Below are 20,798 nucleotides of genomic sequence, written 5' to 3' on the forward strand. Positions count from 1 at the left end.
GAGAAAACATGACTGAAATAAGAGCCTAGTCTTTCCTAAACGAAAAATAACAAGAACTTTGAAATAAATGACGTGATGTAAACAGGCTCTAGCTTAATACAATAGAATAATTAAGGATTTGAAAAAGCACATTACGCTTGATATCAAAAGAGCAGGGAGGGACGGAAGAAGAGAGCAGCATGAGAACAGCATACGAAGTAAGCACGATAATCCTGACCCAAGGCAATTAAATACACCCATCCGAGTCAGGGGGCCCACACTTTCGTGCAGAAGCCCAAACTACAGAACTCCTTCTTCTCTATTATTTCCAATCATCCAAAAAGCACATTAGGACTTAAATACCAAATTGAAGCATGACAATTGACACCCAAATGAGAATAACAGAAGTAAGCTACAATAAGAACCCCTAGCGAAATCAAATTCCAAAACATCCCTCGTTAGATTAACCTCGTAAGATAAAATTTCATTCGATCAGCATTACACTTTCTCTCGTCAAACCCTCTGCGAAAGCTTCTCCCAAAACTCCCAAATGTTCAGGCATTTTTTTATTACTTTGAAATAACTTATTTGTTTCAGATCCTCTACTACAATCTCGGACAAAAATGATTGAGACTTTTCAAGGAATGCTTATGCATTCACTTTCCTTTAAAAAGAAACCTTCCCCCCTACCCCAATTCAATGTTGAATGCATGTATTTGTAGGAGAAATGATAGAATTACAAATCCAACATTGCTTCGGGAAAAAGGGGGGATTCAAATATACAGGGGCAAGGTAAAGTAGAAAATTACAAAAATTGCATTTTCCCTCAAAATTTTCGTCCGGGATTGTAGTATGTCATGAGCTCGATATTTTCCTAGATTTGTCTTCAAAACAAGTAATGCAACTTCAAGAAAGGATATGATCAGCATTAAATCATTATTTTTGGTTAATAGCTTTCCGAATCCTTGCGTTATGTCCAGTTTATTATCATTTGTGCATAATATGGAAAATAAGTTTATAATCATTTGTGCATAATAGATATCTTCAATCTATGAAGCGAATTCACGAAAAAATACCACCTTACCCGAAAAAATCTGAATTTTGAGCACGTAAAGCTCTGTGCAACTAATTTTTATACTGAAATCTGATAAAAATCTTAGGCTGTGTCGTGGCTTTCTTTACAAAAATCTTCTGAGTGTATCAACGCTCTTTTTGCTAAATATGAAAGTGGTTTATCATCGGAAAAAATTTGAAAAGTCTCCTGCTTAAAGAGAAGTAATTAATTTATAAAGAGATTATATTTAATTGGAGGTGGAACTCAAAATGCAGCAGTTTTAAAGAAGCTATTTGAATTGCTTCTTTATTTCATTCGAATTGCTTCGAGATTGCAGCCTTTTCTTTGGTTTGAGATTACAGCCTTTTAGAAAAAGCAGAAAGTGAGAAATTGAATTTGCTAACGAAAGTTGAATATGTTTGTTCCCGTCTATTTCTGCATTTTTCTAGGCAATCGCTAACCTGTGATCGAGAAAGCAAGGATACTGTTTCTGATCGTTGTTGCCAGTAGTATATTCATATACTCTATTCTGTTTGGAAAAAAGCATGGTTTTCATACATCTTATTTCCTATAAGAAGTCTTATTTCCTATTTGCAGAATGCGACACACAGAAAAAGATACCTAATTTGACATTTTTCTATCAAAATCTCAAGAATAAATTTTCTTTCTTAAAAGCATATACCGATAGAAAAATTACAGTGAAACGTTTTCAGCAATGGAAAGGGAGAGTACGATTTATCACCTCTTGGATTTCTCTTACAAATGACCGTAGAGTATAGGAAATACGAAATGTTTCAAATCGACCTCACTTGTCTTATAAATGAAGAAATCCTGTCTAACTATATTTCCTTTAGAGGGAGTTTTCTAGACAACACTTTTAGTGACAATTTAAGAGACGATTTTCTAGACGACATGACATGACATGACATGACATGACATGACATGACATGACATGACATGACATGACATGACATGACATGACATGACATGACATGACATGACATGACATGACATGACATGACATGACATGACATGACATGACATGACATCATAAGGATATGTTATGTTATCTTTCGGTCTTTTTGGTACTTCGTCTGCAGCGCTAAAAGTCTTAGGTGCACCTCTGGTCCAGGCCATTTTGTTTTTTCCAATGACCGAATCACCTGACTCCATGTCCACTTATAAATCATCTTCTTTTTTCATATTTTGGAGGCTAGAAAAAAACATGACGATTTAACAGATAAAATAAGGCTTGTTTCCTGTAAAAAGGTTTGCTGCCCTACATTGAATATATGGGCAATTTTTTGACCGTACAAAATGATCATAGAATGAAAAAAGAGAAGTTGAATCGAAAGTATGTCTTACGTTGATTGTATAACTAAGGCCATATTACTGTTTGATCCTATTTCAGGTTGCCTTGTTTGTTGCTCTTCTTCCGCTCTCGGCAATAAACGAACATGGGACGACGTTTCCGTTGGAAAACCATCTCGTTGTCCATTATCATTCAATGTGAATCCTCTAATAAACCAATAGTAAGAAATTAGAAAGTCTATTTTGTCAGAAATTTGAGACACAACAATATTTTCATCCTCCGATGAATGCCTGGCATCGACTGACCCATCAGTTAAACTAAAACAATTTTTCGCTTCCCTTGTATACCTCTTAAAAGTCTATAAAATCTTAACAATTTTTGGCAGCACAAAATAGTCATACATTGGAAATATAAGTTCAATAGAAAGCCCGTCTTGCCTTGCTTGTATTACTGAAGCCGTATTTCTGTTCGATCCTGTTTCAGTTTGTCTTGTTCGATGCTCTACTTCCTCTCTCGGCAATATGCAAATAGGTGTCGACGTTTCCGTTGGAAGACCATCTTGTGATTGATAAACTTTTAATGTGAGTCCTCTAAAGAACCAATAGTAAGAAATTAGAAAGTCTATTTTGAATAAAACTTGAATAATAACAAAAATCTTTTATCCTTTGGTGAATGCTTGGCCTCGACTAACCTCGTCATTTATACTAAATCAGTTTTCGTTTCTTTTGTACCTCTCAAAAGTTTTTAAAATCTGAACAATTTTTAGCAGTGCAAAATAGTCTGGAAATATAAGGTTAATAGAAAATTTGTCCTGCCTTTCTTGTTTTGCTAGCGCAATATTTCTGGTTGGGCATGTTTGAGTTTGCCTTGCTCGTTGTTTTCCGTCCTCTTTCGGCAACAATAAGCGAAAACGCGTCGATGTTTCCGTTGGAAGTCCACCTCGTTGTTTATTGGCTGTTGACGTAAATCCTCTAAAGAACCAACAGTAAGAAATTAGAAAGACTTTGACAGAAACGTAAAGCACCAAAAATACTTTTTATCCCCTGGTAAATACCTGGCCTTTATTCATACTAAACCAATTTTAGACAAGGAACTTTTCATAATCTTTTAGCAACAGCCTAACCGTTTTTTTTAAGTTGAATCATTAGAGTAAGTGCCACTTAACATTTTAAGCCTTGCAAGTACTCTGGTAAATGAGCGGAGGATATGTTTCCGGAAGCATGACAAATGCATAGTCAGCAAAAGTTTGACCTTTGAACTTTTCAAATCTGATGATATCATCAGAATGAACCATCAGAATCAATACGATCTGATCTATAAGCAAAATATTAAGGCTGTTGAAATTTTTAGTCTTGCTAAACTGACAGTAGAGACGCAAAGCAATGGAATTGTTCATGTTATGATGATAGCACGAATTTTGGTACAAGTATACAACTCAATGTACTGAAAAGATGAAATCCATTTCAAGCTTCTAGAATTCCCCAAGCACGTCAAAATTTGCCCGAAAACAAAGTGGTACCGCTTGCATAGTTAAACAGTTTTAGTGCTATACCTAAAAGAGGACTGGGTACCAGTACCCAAGCTCAAAGTAGCTTTTTTGGGAATTTTAGAAGCTTGAAATGGATTTAATCTTCTTCAGCATATCAAACTTTGTACTTTACCAAACTTCATGCTGTTACCATAACATGCACAATTCCCCTGCTTTGCATCTGTACTTTCATGCAGGAAGCCTGCACTTATGGAGGGCAACAGAGAAAAAATTTCAAAAAGGGAAAACGATCGCCAAACGAAGAAAATATCCAATTTCGTGGGGGCAAAGGGGGTCAGTAAACCCACTGCCCTCTGGTGCAGGCATCGTTGCTGTCATGGAACTTCAGAGGAACAGGTTTGTTGGATAATTAACAAAAGGTTTCAACAGCGTTAACTTTTTCCTTACAGGTCAGATCATATTGATGTTTTCATATCTTTTGCTCAGTTTTGCCAGCTCTTTCTGATGGTGCCATCAGATGTGAAAAGTTAGAATCTCAACCTTACAGTGCATTTTTCATTCTTCCGGAAACGTGACTTCCTATTATTTGCCACAATACTTCCACGGCTTACAATGATCAGTGGCATTTACTTTCGTGATTAAAACTTTGAAAATTTTAGTTAGGTTGGTTGCCAGAGGGCTATGCAAAATACCCTAGCTGTCTATTTTGAATTTCCCTTTTACTTCGCAAAAGTAAAATCTGGACAATTTTTGGGGTATTGCAAAATAGTCATGGAGGCCAATTGAATTAAAAAATAGATTGCGTAGAAAGTTTGTCTTGCCTTGCTTGTTTTGCTGGTGCAATATTTCTGGTTGGGCATGTTTGGGTTTGCCTTGTCTGTTGCTTTCCATCCTCTCTCGGCAACAACAAGCGATAACGCGTCGACATTTCCGTTGGAAGACCATCTTGTTGTTTATTGGCTTTTAATGTGAATCCTCTGAAGAACCGATAGTAAGAAGTTAGAAAGTTTATTTTATCAGAAATTTGAATCGCCACAAAAACTTTTTATCTCCTGATAAATGCCTGGTTATAACTTAGCTCCATCATTTATACTAAATCACTTTTGCGGTTCCCGTGTACCGTTAAAAAGTTTATAAATACTGGACAATTTTTTATCGCACAAAATGGTCATACTTCATAATGAAAGTTTTGGAAGAGTCGGGAAAGTATCATGGCCCCACCGTCACTGGCATGAAACGCTTTTGCTATTATTTGACATATTCATATAACTTTACATCTGGCTCAAAAATATCTATAATTAAAACAAGCTTCAATTTTTTTAAATGTTTTGTAAAAATAGATTTGCAAGGAGAAGGGATCAAGACAACCCAAATTTTCTGACAATGCCTATTAAAAATGGGGAAGGTTTAACTGGAAGATTTTCTTGACCGGAGAAAGGTTGACAACTTTTCTGGATTCTAAAAATAGGTTTAATAGAAAATCTGTCTTGCCTTGCTTGTATTACTGAAGCCATATTACTGTTTGTTCCTGTTTCATGTTGCCTTGTTCGTTGCTCATCCTCCGCTCTCGGCAGTATACGAACATGCGACGATGTTTCCGTTGGAAAACCATCTCGTTGTTTATTACCTTTCAACGTGAATCCTCTAAAGAACCAAAAGTATGAAATTAGAAAGTCTGTTTTATCAGAAACATGAGTCGCCACAAAACTGTTAATATGTGGCAAAAGCCTGGCTTTGACTTGCCCCATCATTTATACTAATTCACTTTTGTGTTTCATTTAAAAGTTTTTACACCTTTATTTTTAAGTTGCTTTATTAATAATTTATATTTGAAATAACTTCGGGCCAAAAGAGGTTCCAAAAATACAAATACTGTTTTCATGAGAATAGTTTAAAGGGCTAATCTTCCATGTTTTTACCTCTAAAGTTGAAGGCCTTGATTTCAATCTAAAACTATATTTTGATTTTAACAATTTCGACCTTTCCCAAGCTCAAAAGATTTATCCAATACGGTCTAGATCTGTTACACATTTCCCTTTTTGATTCTAAGCCCTTCCCTCACTGGTTGAAAGGATTTTACCTCAAATTTCCTATCAAGTTACCATCAGGGGGCTGTCACCCCCCTCCCCCGATCGCGACGTCCTTGCTTAACACCCAAGTGAATTCACCTAAACCAAAAACCCTTTAGTGAATCGAACTTCACAACATCCCTCGTGTAACAAACTTCGATCAGATTTCATTTGATCATCGTTTAATATTATTGATAAGGTCATGAAGATTCCTCATATAGATATCTCTATGGGATTTCTTTATCGCGTTAGGGAGATTATAGGCAGTGTGTTCCCTAAGTCAACCGTTCACGTTAACAACAGGCTCTGTAGTGCATTTGTAATTGTTGAATCGCCGATTGGAAAAATGATAATAGCATATTGTATTATTCAGACAATAGGAATTTAGCTGACCACCAAATTTCATTTGGAAATTTGGTTCTGTATCTAAAACAGGGGCTGCTCTCTCCTCAATGAGTTTATCTCTTGAGAGGAGCCCCCTTAAGAATTCCCTTATACTTTTTTAAATTTTGAACAATTGTGTGGACTTACGGTGGTAGAATTTCAAAATGGGAAACTGTTAATGAGTGCTATGTTAGGCCCATACACACCTGAGCGCCTGTTCCCTGTATGAATGCATCAAAGCACATGCCAAGTTGTCATCTGTGTAGAAGCCAAGCTCTGTCTTTAATTCACGCCATATCTCAAAAGTTGTGTCGCGAAGTGCCACCTTTCGGAAACGAGCAGTTCTGCCGCTCGGCCTTCCACGGCGACGTTTCACAGTCCCATTTGCGGCAGCCATAACACAACTTGCAAGATTCAATACCGTTTAAGCCGGGCAACCTGATTGGTTCTTTTAGAATAGAGATCATTCATGCGTATTTTCAATGGTCATGAAAAAAATCGTCAACAATAGAGGACAGATTCCCGGGGGCACTCGCATACATGCTAGGCCTTTCCACTCAATGCAACCACGTAAGTGTGGATTTCGGCTGAGGTGGGCAAACTCGACCAAGAATCATATCATACCCGGAACCATACCCCGTGTGGCAGGCTTGTAAACAATAAAACAGATACATAACAGCAAAAGAAGAAATCAGTTGGAATAAACCAAGCTTACAAAGCAGCTTTGAGTCAAGAATAGAATAGATCATATTAACTACAAAATGTTAAAACAAACTGCAAGATTTCCGCAAACGCTCAAAATTGCTCGAAAGATATCTAACGCTCACGAGTTAGTTTTTTTCACGAGTTAGTAATGGTGATTCGAAGCATTTTCGAAGCGCCTTGACAAAATGGGGTGTTACGTAGCCATCATGGGGCATCAATGTACGTAATGGGCATGATGGACGAGAAAAGTCATAACATACCCTTGCTGTCTAGCATAACTACAAGCCAGTGCGATTCTGTACACCATATTTAAAACTGGAGCAGCTACTACATAAAACTTTGCACATGATTTCCAGATTGCTGAGTTTGTCTTTACACGCCTCCTAGCCAGGATTGAAGGGCTATCAAAAATAAAAAATGGGGCTCTTCTGCAAAACGTTGTAAAAACAATTACAAAAGCAGAATTTGCTACCTATTGGGATTAGTACGGGGGCTCAGCCCTAGCAGTACATACATGCTCCTAGGACAGTTCTTTTCATGCAGCACGTCACTCTACATGCCGGTCAATACGAAGGTTCCCAGCCTTTATAAACAATAATCTTACGAAATTATAATTACCGTCAATCCTCGAATTAGCCCCCCCTGGGGGCATATTTATTTTTGATATTTTTGGATTGGGACTTATTCGAGGGGGGGGGGCTTATACAAAGGGGCTTATAAAATTAATGTAGACATTAAGAAGACATCATTAAAAGACCTCGTTTATTTGAGTAGAAATTTCTTTATGGGCATTTAATCAATTACTACCAAAAGTATGAATTTGTTGTGGTGATTCAATAAAACGCCATGGGCAACCTCAGATGGAAAAAATCATCAAATTGAGGGGTCCAATTTGAGAATTGACGGTAGAAGTAGGGGCTTATTAGAGGAAGGGGGCTTTCTCGAGAGGGGGGGGGGGGGCAAATTCGAGGATTTACGTTATGCCAATTTTAAAAGTATCACTTGGAATGACTGTAGCCAGAGGGGGCAAGTAGTCGCGAAGCATTTCGTTTGGGGTTCACAGCCCCCCTGTGCCCTCTACAGTTACGTGGCTGATTCAAAGGGGGTTTCAGGCCCCATTTGTCGAAAAATGAGTGGTCCATCCTCTATTTGACGAAAACTTTGAACATTTCTGAGAAGGTACCCCTCTGATGACAACAAATCCCCGTTTTGAAAGAGAAATTTCTTGGGGTTAAACGTTGAAAAATTGATTCCGGGGAACTACCCTTCATCTTTGCCAGAGATGCACCTTTTTTAAGTGTTACCACCTTATTAGTGTGCCAAGCTTCAAAATGGCGGAATTTCTGTCTACCTTGGTGGCTGGAGTTAGTGTTGGAATTCTCATTGGATTGTTCGTTTCCAGACGACGATTGAATCAAAGTAATATTCTTATGAAATTATTAGGTCCTATTTTACAAGCAAAACAAAAACCTGACTCAAAGAAGTCCCCTGGCTCTGATAATGAATCGGAGGATGACGACGACGAGGTGGGGACTTCACAGATCGATTTTTCTTAATAATTGTTCATTTTTATATTAACAAGAGAAGCTATCCTCTAGAATACAATTTAGCAATTTTCTGAAATTATTAAATGACGATTTCTTGTGCTGATACTAGTTATTGCAAGGCTATATTATCATTCTATGTCGTAGCAAATATTGTCTCATCAAAACCCGCAATTCAAGGGGGTTGAATCATTTCACCTAAATTATTGTTAATTTATAAAAATATTAACCAGTTAATTTAAGTTAGTCAATAACAAATTAGTAAAATTTCAGTCAAGCAGTTTATGGTAATATTTTGATATTTCTGTTTTTAGGATTTAGAATTTAGTGATTGGGGAGATTCCAAGATGGTGATGGTTGTAAGACAAGATCTTGGTATGGGCAAGGGCAAAGCTGCTGCTCAGGTGAAGGACTGGATGTTGTAATTGATATTTCAATTTCTCAACTTGATAAGACAGTTTGTAATTTGCTACTGAAGAGATCTGTCTTACTTTTGCCAAGCATTTCTGGCCTGTGAAACATTTTTTTCTTTTCATCATCAATGTTCAATGCTTAAGAAGAATTTCGACAGTACAGTTGGGAGAGGGGTTTTATGGGGGCTTGTATGGGGGGTTGTTGTGACTTGAAAAGTTTATTTCATGATTTTCAGATATCTGGATCTACAAGTTTGTGAACAATTTTTCATGCAGCTTCCTATTAGGAATAACTATTTATGATTATCCTTTGAAATTTACCCTCAATCAACTCTTTGAATAGGGAGATTTTGCATTTTTTAGTAACTTTGACCATCAGTGATTATTTGTTTTATTAGGCTTTCATTGAAAAAAAATTCACAATCATATGGTGACCAGGGTACATTCCATATACTTAGGCCTGAAGATCTTCGGCGTACTCCCAGGTTTTTTTTGGCATTCTGCATGCAAACCAATAAAAAGTTTTTGGTGTACTTGAAATTTTCGTTAGTTGGCATGCTAAACATGATGCCATGTACTACATAATTAATGTAAAATAAAGACTCATACACCACAGTTTTCTTTAATAATCAGTTTTCTTTGTCTGGTGCAACAATGTTTATTGTTTTACTAACTGCTCTTATATTTTTTGCGTACCTCAACAAATGCCCCGGTGGACCTGTGGCATATAGGAGACATGGAATGCACCCTGGTATGATGAGCTAAAGGACATGATTTTTGCAGTTGAAGTGCTTGTATAATTTGCTTAAGCGTTATGCTGTTTATTTATATAAGTTGATATATTTGATATTTGAGTCTTAAACTGCTGTGGCATTGGATGATTTTTTTTATGCTTGCAAATGCATGGTATTGACTGACTTGTAAATCCTGCCATTTCTGTACGAAAGTTCATTGCAGATCAATATTTTTTCATAGTGCTGTCATGCCGCTTTAGCTGTATACAATAAGGCAAAACGAAGACACCCTGAGGTAATTCATACTTCATTTAAATCTTAGATAAATATCTTTCAATTTTAAGCTTGTATGTTTTTATTGCTTTATCACCCTTTTCTGTGCAAATAGACTTTCCTCTCTAATCTTATTGTATCTCATTGCTGCACAAAACATAAGCTAAACCAGGAAGGACCAATAATAATGATGGCTAAAATTGCATTGTTGACTTTCATCTAATTTGTCAGAACTACGGATGGAGAATAATTTGAACCTAAACATTACAAGCCTGGTTTTCAAGTAAGATCTTCCAAGTCTCGTGCATTTTGCAATGAGATACTGGCATTATGGCCTGTTCTCACACTCACATGCATTAAACTAGAATTCTTGTGATTACAATAAAGTTTTGGTATATTCAATTTTATTTAGCTATCTTTCGAATCCTAGCAAAAATCCTCTGTCCTAATAAGGCCTATTTGCAGAAGAGAAAATGACTAGATAACAGAAAATTGCCACAGATTAAGTGGTGCAGGCCTTGCCCGGAAAGGCGCTCGATCGAGCGCGCGCGCCTAAAGCGCACCCAAAAAAAGCCTTGGAGAGCGATTTATAGAGCCCCTCAAAACGTAAAAACAATATTACCACGGAGCAAAATGAATTTTTGGAATTTGTTGAATCAACTTGATCAAGCATAAACAATCTTCCCAACAGACCGCAATATTATGATTTGCGTAAGATTACCCCTTGAGAAAAACTTCAGCAAAATCAACGTTGGGTTTTCGATATCATTTTTAATCTAATAACCCTCTAATAACCATCAAGGACACAGGCCACCAAGCGTATTCTCCGGCAGATTTATTTGTTTTTCGAGCAAGCGTTAATCTTCTATTGAAGTATATATTATTTTCTGTTTTTCTTAATAACTTAAAATCGCCTGTGCAAATCAGCGATCACGTTTCCGTCCAAATTATCGCATTGCTTTTCATTTGCTTTTGCGAGTAGTAGATGTTCTAGCGTTTCTTATAGAATGGATAACATGAAAAAAGGAAACAAAGTTAAATGTTCGATTTAAAGCCTTGCGTTTTGATGAAGCAATATGTGAAACTGAACATAACAGTAGTTTTTCTGACACTGATAAAAGCTCATCGAATGATGGCAACTTATATATCTAGAGAAATCTGAACAATTTTGCGACTTTGTTTTATTATATTTCTATATTTATATTAACATAGTGTTTGTTGCATGTTTTGTTATTTCATATTATGGTGCTTTCTGGTATCACCGTTGAATTTCATATTTAACATTCTTTCGAAGCTTTCGATATGAAGCTCTCGATCTCCTAAAGCTCTCGAAGGATGCTCTCAAGGACATTTACTTAGAGGTGCGAAATAGAGCGCCTAGAGTTTCTAAGGGGCTCTTTTTATGGAGCACCTTCATTTTACTTAGAGCAAGGCCTGGTGGTGCCATATTTATCAGAGATCTAGAGATCTAGCAATTATTTCTTGCCTACATGATTCACAGGCTAGCACTTTGCAACTATGAAACCCAATAATTTTTTCCCAAATGTACAAAGGACAGTGATCTGCCTTTAATAGTGTGGAAGAAGATTTGGAAGCATCCAAAATTGATGAATGTTTACAGCAACTTGCAAAAAGTGTTTGTAACAGGGTGTAACAGTTGTTACCCATAGTAGGCATTACTGAAGACCTAGAGGGTGAGGTGAAAAAATTTTTTGAGCATGAGGTCATGCCCCCATATCATATAAGGATTATTTCCAGATCTGCCAGTGGCCTGAGATCACATACCCTGGGTACCAAAACCTAAGAAAATGGTAAGGAATCTCCATTCTCTTCTTAATTTCTTGGGCTCTGGTACCCAGGTAAGAGATCACATAGCAGCTCAAATAGTTTCCAAACCATTTCAAACAAACTTACTCATTTTCAAAACTGAAACTTGACAGTTATTTCAAGTTAGGACCATTAGTATAACCTCTATCAAGCAGTTTATTCATTTTTAATTCTGAAGACTATAAAAAGACAAATCACTTATCAAAATGGCTGGTTGCTAAGACTGAAAATCATGTGTATTCGTTTCCTTTTTTAAGTGGGTCAAAGACTGGGAGTTCGCATCATGGCCGAAGATTGTACTCAAAGCCCCAAATGAAGAAACAATGTGGGTCAATATGGATTTTACTATGAGAATCAAGTGTAGTTATACTTCTTCTTGCGATCTAGCCATTATCATTTACCCCTTAGTATTTCTACTATTCTATATGTTTTAAGTAGCAAATGTTCATTCTGAAAATGAAGTGCAGCCTAAAGCCAATGCAGGATCCATACTGAATCTTTACATTGTTATGAAACTTTTCAATTTGCAAATCCAAAATATGTCCCAATTTCAAGAAACCTTAATGTGATAATTGGTTTGAAAAAAAGAAATGCTGAAACTTTTAATATAACACTCCTCATTGTTTATAATTTTTAAATAAAGATTGATAGCCTGAAGTTAGTAACAACTTATCATATTTTGCCATAGATGCACCTTTTTTGAACGGTTGAAGGATTTTGTTAAGGTGCACCTCAAACATGATAACATTTGCTTCCCATCATTGCCTTTGGAAAGAAAAATTTTTCATTTAAAGACAAAATAAAATGCTTTTTAAAGCATCCAGTCTCTTAATTTGAATAACCACACCTATAAAGATTTTTCCAACTTGATTGATAAATGCCTGACATGAACCTTAGCTACCACCAAAGTAAGTAGGGAGAGGGGGTTAGGAGTCTAACATTGTGAATGTAAAAAACAGAAAAGAAACCCAAACTCGAACAAAATCCCAATTTTTTTCAAAATCAGTTGCATTAACTGAGCAGTAAGATTGTTTTGCAACAGATAGAATATTTAAACACCTTTGTAAGCCTAACACCCACCACATGATTTAACTGAAAGACATAGAATAGGCTTTGAAACATGGAAATCTAGAAGCCAGGAAAAAAATCAAAGCTAATAAAGCAAACATTTGAAGATGGTTAAAATCAAAGTTGATTAGAGACAACTGTCCAAAGTTGGAGGCAAGTGCCTAAAGAACCTTCTTGATAAAAATAAAGAAGATAAAAAAATTTCATAGATTTTAAAATGTAACTTCTATTTGATGATTTTTAAATGTGATGCCACCCACATTTGGTTTGAGCAAGTTTTTCTTCACAGAGTTTCTCTAACATTCCTGAGTTAATTTTTTTTGCTAAAATACACATGCTGTACCAGTAGTGGGAAATGGGGATGGGTCTTATACACAGTAAAATACAGCTATTTTCTTCGAATTTTTACATTGAATAAAGGGTGGTTCACATAAAAGAATGTGTCTTATAAATGGATGAAAACAAACTCAAATCTACAAAATGAAAGAAAAATCACTTTTTTGTCTAAGATGAAGATGAAGCAACCAAAAAGAAGTTATAGGTCTCTGAAAAAACACCCAAATTTATTGAATGTATTATAATGATGACATCAAGTAATTAGTTTTTTTTATTTTTTCTAGTTTGGAACTAGCTGAAAAAGCTCATAACTTGGAGTTAGATTTTGTGTTGATTAGGGATGCAGGAAGAACTCAGATTGCACCAGGCTCAAAAACTGTCTTAGGATTAGGACCAGGTATGATGCTCTTAAAGTTTTTTAAATGTTACATTATTCTTCTTACTTCCATTGATACTGATTTTTGCATTTCACTTGAGAAGCTTAAAATTCTTAGAAAACTCTGGTTATCCTTTTCTTTCTCCCCAATAATGTTCACTTACTCATTATCTTTCTTGTGGCATTTCAAATCCACTTTTTGTTGATCAGTTGTTCACAATAGAAATAAACTTTCAGCACATTTAGAATTGAGACAATCCCTTAGAATTATGCTTGCACTGTTGATTGGAACAATAACAATCGGTTATTATTGTATAATGCAACTAATCAGAATTTATGTATCTACCTAAATTTGTTATAACATAAAAGCTCACTAGTTCTTCCACCTAACCCAGGCCTGGATGTTTTGAAGAGAGCCAGAGCTCTTGCTCCCCTCCAAGCTCTCCTCAAATACTGGAGAGGAGCCACAGATTGCTCTCCTAAATTGCTCTAAAAATCAAATTGCTTGTATTAAAATTAATTTTTTCTGTATTTCTATGCAAATTCATCTACAAATACCGCACCTGGATATCACTAGAGGAGCTGTTTACTGCTCCTCTTGTAAGTCTTAGGCCCGCTAACCCCTAGCATGTTCACTATTTTCCATTTGATTGTGACATTGTCCACATTCTCTTGCAATTTTTTTAATGCTTTACTTTTCCCTTCATGAATTATGCTTCCTTGGTGAACTACCTGCATATAACTGCTGTCTTGTCAAAGTGTATAATTTTACTTAATATTTTTTACTATATGTAATAAGACAAACTTCTTAATTTTCAGCTCCCTGCGAACTGATTGACAAAGTTACTGGAAAACTAAAACTATATTAGAACTTACCAAATTAGATGTCATGAATTAATGTTTTGGGTCTGTGTCCTGTTTTAGGGATGAATTTAGTAGGGAATAAAGAAAGTATTTTTCATCACTATCATCAATTAATTGGACCAATGCACATCTAAAGACAGCAACAAACATATTAGCAAACAAAGAAGCTTTTTGCAAGCTTTTTTCAAGCTTCATATCCCTTTGATTATGTTGCTATTGCTTTACTAAAAGTTCTGCTTATTAATCAAAGTTTCAAAATGTTTCAGAAGGGTTGTGATTTAGAATGTGGCAAAATTATAGGAACAAACAAGTTTATTGAGTTTTTGAATTAATGTTTTGCAATTTACAATGATTTGGTTCATGAATCAAAAGTATATTGAATGTCAGTATAAAGTTCCATGTAAGACATTCCATGAAAAAGACCTAAAAACATTTGTTAATTACAGCATATTTTTGCCTAAGAACAAGAGTAGCTAAGAATGGCCTAAAAATAACAACATATCTTCTGTATTTAACATAAAAAAGGTTAACCAGATGATGTAGCAAGCAAAAGTGATTTCAAATTGGTCTTGTTGCCAGATGAACTCATTGATCTTAAAAGTCAGAGTGGAAATTTTGACCTATCCCGCTCTTCATGTTTGAGTATGACATCACTATCTATAACTATACATAATCAATCACTCTGTGACTTGATAGGCCAGTTAAAAATAGTCTTAATAACAGGTATAATAATTTTGTTATCAACTTAAAAAGATTGAACTAGCAGGAATTTAAAGCAGAAAGAGTAAATATTTCCAGGTGTAGTTTATAAAAAGTGAAATTATCTTTTTAATTCAACTTTTGAGTGGCCCATTTGAGATGATATTACTTAGGCAAGATATATGTATTTCAGTGGTATTTTTGTATTCTTTTGCAATTTTAATATCCTAAGAGTATGAAGATGTTAGATAGACGTTTGTTATTTGTCCGATGAAAGCTGACTCGGGGGCGACTACATGGCCTAAGGATAAGGGCTTAAAAACACTTTTCCGGAATTTCTTTGTTTCAATGGTTGTTGTTTATTTTAAGATGTTATTTCTTTCCATTTGTTAGTTGTTTAGGATGCTTTAAAGACGCATTGCTAACAATAGGCCTTCGCGAGCATGGCAACGATCCAAACAATGGCAGTAAACTTCTTGAGATTGTCTGAAAATGCATTATGGGATGCTTGCGTAGCGCAATGGCTCATTGTTAGCAATGAGTCTTTAAATATCCACTAAGTCCATTAATCAAATTTGTGTTCAAAACTTATTTTCTTTTGTCCTGCACTGATCGTTGTTGCTTGATACATTAACTAAAAAGAATTTCGTCATGGTAAAATTTTGGACAAATATTTTGACGAAATTTTCTTCGACTAAATTCAAGAGGAGACGAAATTTTGTCACTAGGAAATTTTTTGCATTTAAAGTTTTTGAGAATTCGCAAAGAAAAACTATTACTTGAGGTCAAAAATCAAATTCATGTATCCGTTTGATCGATAAAAAAAGCTCTAACTCAGTGGCGTAGCAAGGGGGCGGACGCCACCCCAAATGGCCAAAAACATCTTTGCTTTGCTTGAGAAAGAGCGAGAAGGACCCCAATGTTCCCTGCTCAACTCACCTATCCCAACCCCCTCCCCCCAATCTTATCACCCTGATTACGCTACTGTTCTAGCTGTGTTTTCTAGCCAGTTTCAAAGGATTCGACCTCTGTCCTTTCATACTCAACTGGTACTATTTCTTTCATTTGTTCAAGGCATTTGCACTTTTCAACCCAAATTCTAAACTCTACAGAATGCGTAATTTCGAGACCAACTTTTCCTGTTAGAGATGATCTTATGTTTTCCGATTCTTACATTTATATTCACACTAATGCTTTTAATTATGCTCTTTGATTGCTAAAAGCATAATTTTTTTTACCCCATCTTCGCATAAATTGAGGAATATACCGCTTTAATTTGGTGCTCCTGGCATGCGGTTCTATGTGAAAAAGCTGCTTGGGGTATCGAGCAAAATTCCGAACGGGTGCTCAAGCCCCCAAGTCTCCACGAAACCGGTGCCTATTGGATAGGATTGAATATAAACAAACCTGTATGATCTTGCCTCTAAAGATCTTGGCAATATGTTGCTGTTTCTATGGTAAAAATCTACGACGAAATTTTGTCACGAAAAAATTCTGAAAAGTTGTCCGAAATTTTTTTCGACTAATTTTATCCGCCGAAAATTTATCTGACGAAATTTTTTGTTGTTGATGTACGTGAGACCTTGATTTGTTGAGCAGTTTAAAGCAGTATTTTGTAAATCAGAAAGAGATGATATCTTTCGGGTCTTGTTTGAATTATAACAATTGTCGTTCGATACTACCAACCTATTTACAGTACTATGCCTATATACTTAGTCTACCAGCCGGTAACTTAACGTAGCTACTAGACTTTATATTCTCTGATACTATGCTCGTTGTTGCAAAGAAACATTACAGCGATGGAAAATATCGGGTGGGAGAGGGTTGCTTTCGCAGTCCCTTCTATATACATCAAACATCATTTGACTATTTAATCCATTAATTGTCTTCTAAAAGACCTTGACATTCACCCGGCCCTTTCGCTTTAAACTGGAAATACTTGATTTCTTATCTGTTGGTCGTATTGATTTCTTTCTTTCCGCCAATTCTGGGAGCGGTTGCGGTGTGACTTCTTCTCTCTCGACCGCCTTCCCTTCAATAAACCCTGTAGAAAGAGTCTGTAGTAGAACAACAAGCATTTTATTAGAACAAATACCATCTCTAGTTATATAAAACATGGCTACTTTGTGTGCAAAGGCATCGTCAGATCAGAGCAATGGGGCGGAAGGGCCGAGCAACGCCCCACCCCTACATTTCGAAACCTATCTCGGCCCTTGAAGGGGTGGGGTGCATGGCTTCAGTTTGAAAGCAAAGCAGTTAGGGCAAAGTAGTCTTTCATTAATCAGGTCCATAGGGTGGATACGGTAATTGGGGGCACTATTGCTTGAAAACAATAGGAACCAAGCTATTGTTCATTGGAAACAAAGGAATTTAAAAATTTTGAGGGCACAGCCCCCATCTCAAAAAATAATCGTAGCTACGGCTCTGTATGTTAGTACTGAACTGCTTTATAATGTTATAAGACAGATAAGTTAAAAGAATAGGATCGCAAATGTTTTAACAAACAGCGACCCCTTAAACGTACATAAATGGGCCTAGTCGTTGGTACCTAGATAAAGGGGATTGGAATTTAATCCTGTCTTTTGTTTTAATAGCTGGATGTAAAGATTTATCTACATTTCAATTATACACAAGTTGTATTCACTTTCAAAAGAGTTTTATTTTATTTTTTTGATCGGAAGGAATTCTGATATGATAAAGGCACACTCTAGCACCCATTCTTAATTGCAAACAAAATAGCTTTGTTGAAAACAAAAAAGCTTTTTTCCAAATTGGTCTTAGTCCCTGGTACTTACCGTAAAGGTCTGGATTTGACTTTTGCAATCCTTTTAATAACGAGCTGTATTTTATGGTGTTATCATCGCATTCTGCAATAAAACAGGCAGAAAGAAATCGACAATGAAGTATTATGTTGTGCAAAAACAGTAGCAAATATTAAGCTTTTCTGGTAGAAGGAAGCAGTTAATTTTTTGAGTTGCATTTTTTTATAATAATGAGTTGCACGAAATTTTATCACAAATAGAAAAGGAATCAGTGCCCATTAAACGCTCCTTATTTTGCCTTACAGCTCGGTGTAGGAATGATTGAAATGTAGGAAGGAAATCTTATTTCTTTAGTGAAAAGCAAGCCAACAGCTCATCAATTCGATGATTATATTTAACTTACTTTCTCGCCTCACCAAGATGTATTTTTCTCTCTCCTTTACGAATTTGCTCCCATTTTCTCTAAGGTGATCTTCTAAATGACACATCGAGCCAGATTCACTGCAGATATCAATGCTCGCTACAAAGAAAAAGGAGGTCTATACGCCTCTTTACGAAATCACCTGCCAAATTGACAACTGCTTGGCACTGTAAATGATAGTCTTCAACTTAAGCTTAGTTCAGAACAAAACGACAGCAAATTCAGTTTCTTATTGATAAAATATATTTTCTTCAAACTTACTCGATTCAGTTGAAAGGACTTTGCCTATTGAAAAGAACAGGAACCAACAATAACCCTTCATCGTGCCCAACATGCGCCTTTCGTATACCGTAAACCTTCGAATTGCTCCCCCTTCGAAAAAGCTCCCCCTTTCAAAGTAGCCCCCACACTAGAATTATAAATTTTCGATTTACGAGATTAAACTTTTATACTTCGATTATTCCTTTTTATCATGAAAATAAAGGAATTTAAAACTATTTTTTATGTGGCATGTTTCAGATATAAGCTCCCCTCGAATAACCCCCAACCAAAAATGTCAAAAATAAATTGGCTCATAGATGGGGGGGGGGGGGGGTGGGAGCTAATTCGAGGATTTACGGTGTTTCAAACATACCCATTAGAAACAATTGTGAAATTGATTTGCCAAATGCAAAGTTACGTAGATTATCTGCAAAAATGTTCGTCAAAGAATGTCCGCAATTCGAAACTTCTACTTAAGTTAACCAGGATTAAAGTAACCCGGCTAATCTATAAAAAGGCCACAGACCTTTCTAAAGGTCAAGAGTCCGCCAGTCGAGGTGACAAAATTGTCAGAGCAATGATACATTTGGTGATGCCAGCATAAAATTTGGCAAAATTTATTGTGATACTAATTGTTTGTTATTTCAAATTGCTGTGTATTTATTTAACATTTCGTGAAAATGTATGTTGTGGAATTTAAAATATAATAGGCTTCAATTTAATGAACCTGAATTCTTTATACAGACGAACAATTCTACTGACAATTAGCTTTTTTTCTATATCAATGAAGAACAACTAAAACTACTAAAACTACAAGTACATTAAGCCGTGACAATAAGCTTCGTTTTTCATATACATTTAGTGACCATGAGGCGAATTTGGTGTTAAGTTTTTGTTATAACTTAGTACAATCCGGGTCCTTTTAACCCGATATCAACCTCTCAAGTTAGTCCGGCAGAGCAAAGTATGTTTCTTTATACTTCGAAATACGTACCGGGTTTACCAAGTCCGGGTTAACTAGCAAAGTATAAACAACATTTTCCGGAAGCAGCAACATAAAACCAAATGCGAAAATTCTTACCTGACTTTGCTAGTCCGCAGCGTTCCTTTATGCTGTCAAGCAACGTTGCTACCATGCAGTTGGCGTTGAAAAGGGTCTCTTTTCTGTCTGAAATACGGTTTTCAAATATAAGTAAAGATTGTTTTGTCCCTTGATTGGGTTTTTTGAAATATTAAAAAAAATTGGATCTAGTTGCATAGCCTTTTCGAAGAAAATAAGATGGGGGCGGGAAATAATAATTGTGGAAATAATAAGAAGAATAAGGGCATTGGGGCTGAAGGGACAATTGCTCTTGCCCCCCCCAAATTAGTATGTTACGGAGCGGCCCTGTCAAGCTGAACATCAGTCAAAGTAGAAAAAAGGGGAAATCAGTTGCATGCATTTTTCATATACAAAACTTGCTATAAGAAATGAGAAATTTGGATTTCGAATTAACTTTTAAAAGTCGTCAGTACCCTAAGCAAAAATATAAGAAAACTGAAATCACTCTAGTGTGAAAATTGTTTGTCAAAGAAAAAGGTATTCAGAATACAACATTCCAATACCACAAACACATTACCCCTAGAATAGCCATTACCAACTTTAACTAGCAAAAAATAAAGGCAATTGCGGACTCCCAGGAAACTAAACAAATAAACATTTGCAGGTGAAATATTGGTTACTTACCACCATGACTAACAACAATGAATACCATTTCAGAAAATGTAGTCTTTCTTATTCTTCAAGGTGATATCTTGGCTACTAAGGGACAGGGGCTTTAATTCTACGAAGTAATTGAAGGTGGTCCTAAGCCTAGCCCGGCTTAACTATAAAGTCGAAGAACTCGTTAGACGATCAGCTGAAGTTAGGGCCTAATCCAACCAAATTTTGAGCAGTGATTAGCATCAAGACAAAGTGTTCCTTATGCGAGATTTAATAGGTTTTGTTTATTATTGTTTGAAAATTGAAAAAACCAGTGCATAGTTTGTACATGTCAGTGGGCAGCCTTGTCAGGTGGGTTGATTGACGGAGCAACATTCGTAATGCAATAAATACACAAGAGAAATCAAAAACCAAACCAATGGGAATACAAAATTGTCCTTTGGGATTAATAAAATTGCATAAAAGCATGCAAAATGAGGTCGCGGTATCACACGGGAAACTAACTTTGTGAAAGCAGAAAAAATGA

General features: G+C 36.0%; 3 protein-coding genes across 3 annotated transcripts; 1 reads left to right on the forward strand and 2 right to left on the reverse strand.

Moving 5' to 3' along the window:
* Window positions 1-814: 814 nt before the first annotated feature.
* LOC135684036 (uncharacterized) lies at window positions 815-6,854 on the reverse strand. The gene is made up of 7 exons (XM_089109541.1): window positions 6,494-6,854; window positions 5,326-5,478; window positions 4,656-4,811; window positions 3,161-3,316; window positions 2,783-2,935; window positions 2,399-2,551; window positions 815-2,246 (listed from the first exon to the last, which is right to left on the reverse strand). Exons 1-7 carry the CDS (start codon window positions 6,682-6,684, stop codon window positions 2,213-2,215), a joined length of 996 nt encoding a protein of 331 aa, XP_088965667.1. The 5' UTR covers window positions 6,685-6,854; the 3' UTR covers window positions 815-2,212.
* Window positions 6,855-8,280: 1,426 nt separating this feature from the next.
* Window positions 8,281-15,374, forward strand: LOC135684037 (peptidyl-tRNA hydrolase 2, mitochondrial). The gene is made up of 6 exons (XM_065199483.2): window positions 8,281-8,518; window positions 8,851-8,940; window positions 9,925-9,978; window positions 12,041-12,108; window positions 13,472-13,584; window positions 14,383-15,374. The coding sequence occupies exons 1-6, from the start codon at window positions 8,324-8,326 to the stop codon at window positions 14,430-14,432; spliced, it is 570 nt and encodes a 189-aa protein (XP_065055555.2). The 5' UTR covers window positions 8,281-8,323; the 3' UTR covers window positions 14,433-15,374.
* An 851-nt stretch (window positions 15,375-16,225) lies between these two features.
* Window positions 16,226-20,679, reverse strand: LOC135684038 (uncharacterized protein CXorf65 homolog). Its single transcript, XM_065199484.2, has 5 exons — window positions 20,297-20,679; window positions 19,652-19,738; window positions 18,292-18,408; window positions 17,922-17,993; window positions 16,226-17,170 (listed from the first exon to the last, which is right to left on the reverse strand). The coding sequence occupies exons 1-5, from the start codon at window positions 20,322-20,324 to the stop codon at window positions 17,016-17,018; spliced, it is 459 nt and encodes a 152-aa protein (XP_065055556.2). The 5' UTR covers window positions 20,325-20,679; the 3' UTR covers window positions 16,226-17,015.
* Window positions 20,680-20,798: the final 119 nt, after the last annotated feature.

The sequence above is a fragment of the Rhopilema esculentum genome, chromosome 7 (assembly GCF_057945365.1).
Source record: "Rhopilema esculentum isolate cy_ngs chromosome 7, ASM5794536v1, whole genome shotgun sequence".
Taxonomy (NCBI): Eukaryota; Metazoa; Cnidaria; class Scyphozoa; order Rhizostomeae; family Rhizostomatidae; genus Rhopilema; species Rhopilema esculentum.

Excerpts from the sequence above, each read along its gene's own strand:
- LOC135684037 (XM_065199483.2), top strand. The coding sequence starts at position 8,324 with ATGGCGGAATTTCTGTCTACCTTGGTGGCTGGAGTTAGTGTTGGAATT. Across the intron at positions 8,519-8,850 it reads CGGAGGATGACGACGACGAG|GATTTAGAATTTAGTGATTG; the intron begins GTGGGGACTTCA and ends TTCTGTTTTTAG. Across the intron at positions 8,941-9,924 it reads AGGGCAAAGCTGCTGCTCAG|TGCTGTCATGCCGCTTTAGC; the intron begins GTGAAGGACTGG and ends ATTTTTTCATAG.
- LOC135684038 (XM_065199484.2), bottom strand. The coding sequence starts at position 20,324 with ATGGTATTCATTGTTGTTAGTCATGGTG. Across the intron at positions 19,739-20,296 it reads CATTGTTGTTAGTCATGGTG|ACAGAAAAGAGACCCTTTTC; the intron begins GTAAGTAACCAA and ends ACCGTATTTCAG. Across the intron at positions 18,409-19,651 it reads CTGCGGACTAGCAAAGTCAG|CGAGCATTGATATCTGCAGT; the intron begins GTAAGAATTTTC and ends TTTTCTTTGTAG.
- LOC135684036 (XM_089109541.1), bottom strand. The coding sequence starts at position 6,684 with ATGGCTGCCGCAAATGGGACTGTGAAACGTCGCCGTGGAAGGCCGAGC. Across the intron at positions 4,812-5,325 it reads GCTTCAGTAATACAAGCAAG|AGGATTCACATTAAAAGCCA; the intron begins GCAAGACAGATT and ends TCGGTTCTTCAG. Across the intron at positions 2,247-2,398 it reads GCCTTAGTTATACAATCAAC|CCTCCAAAATATGAAAAAAG; the intron begins GTAAGACATACT and ends GTTTTTTTCTAG.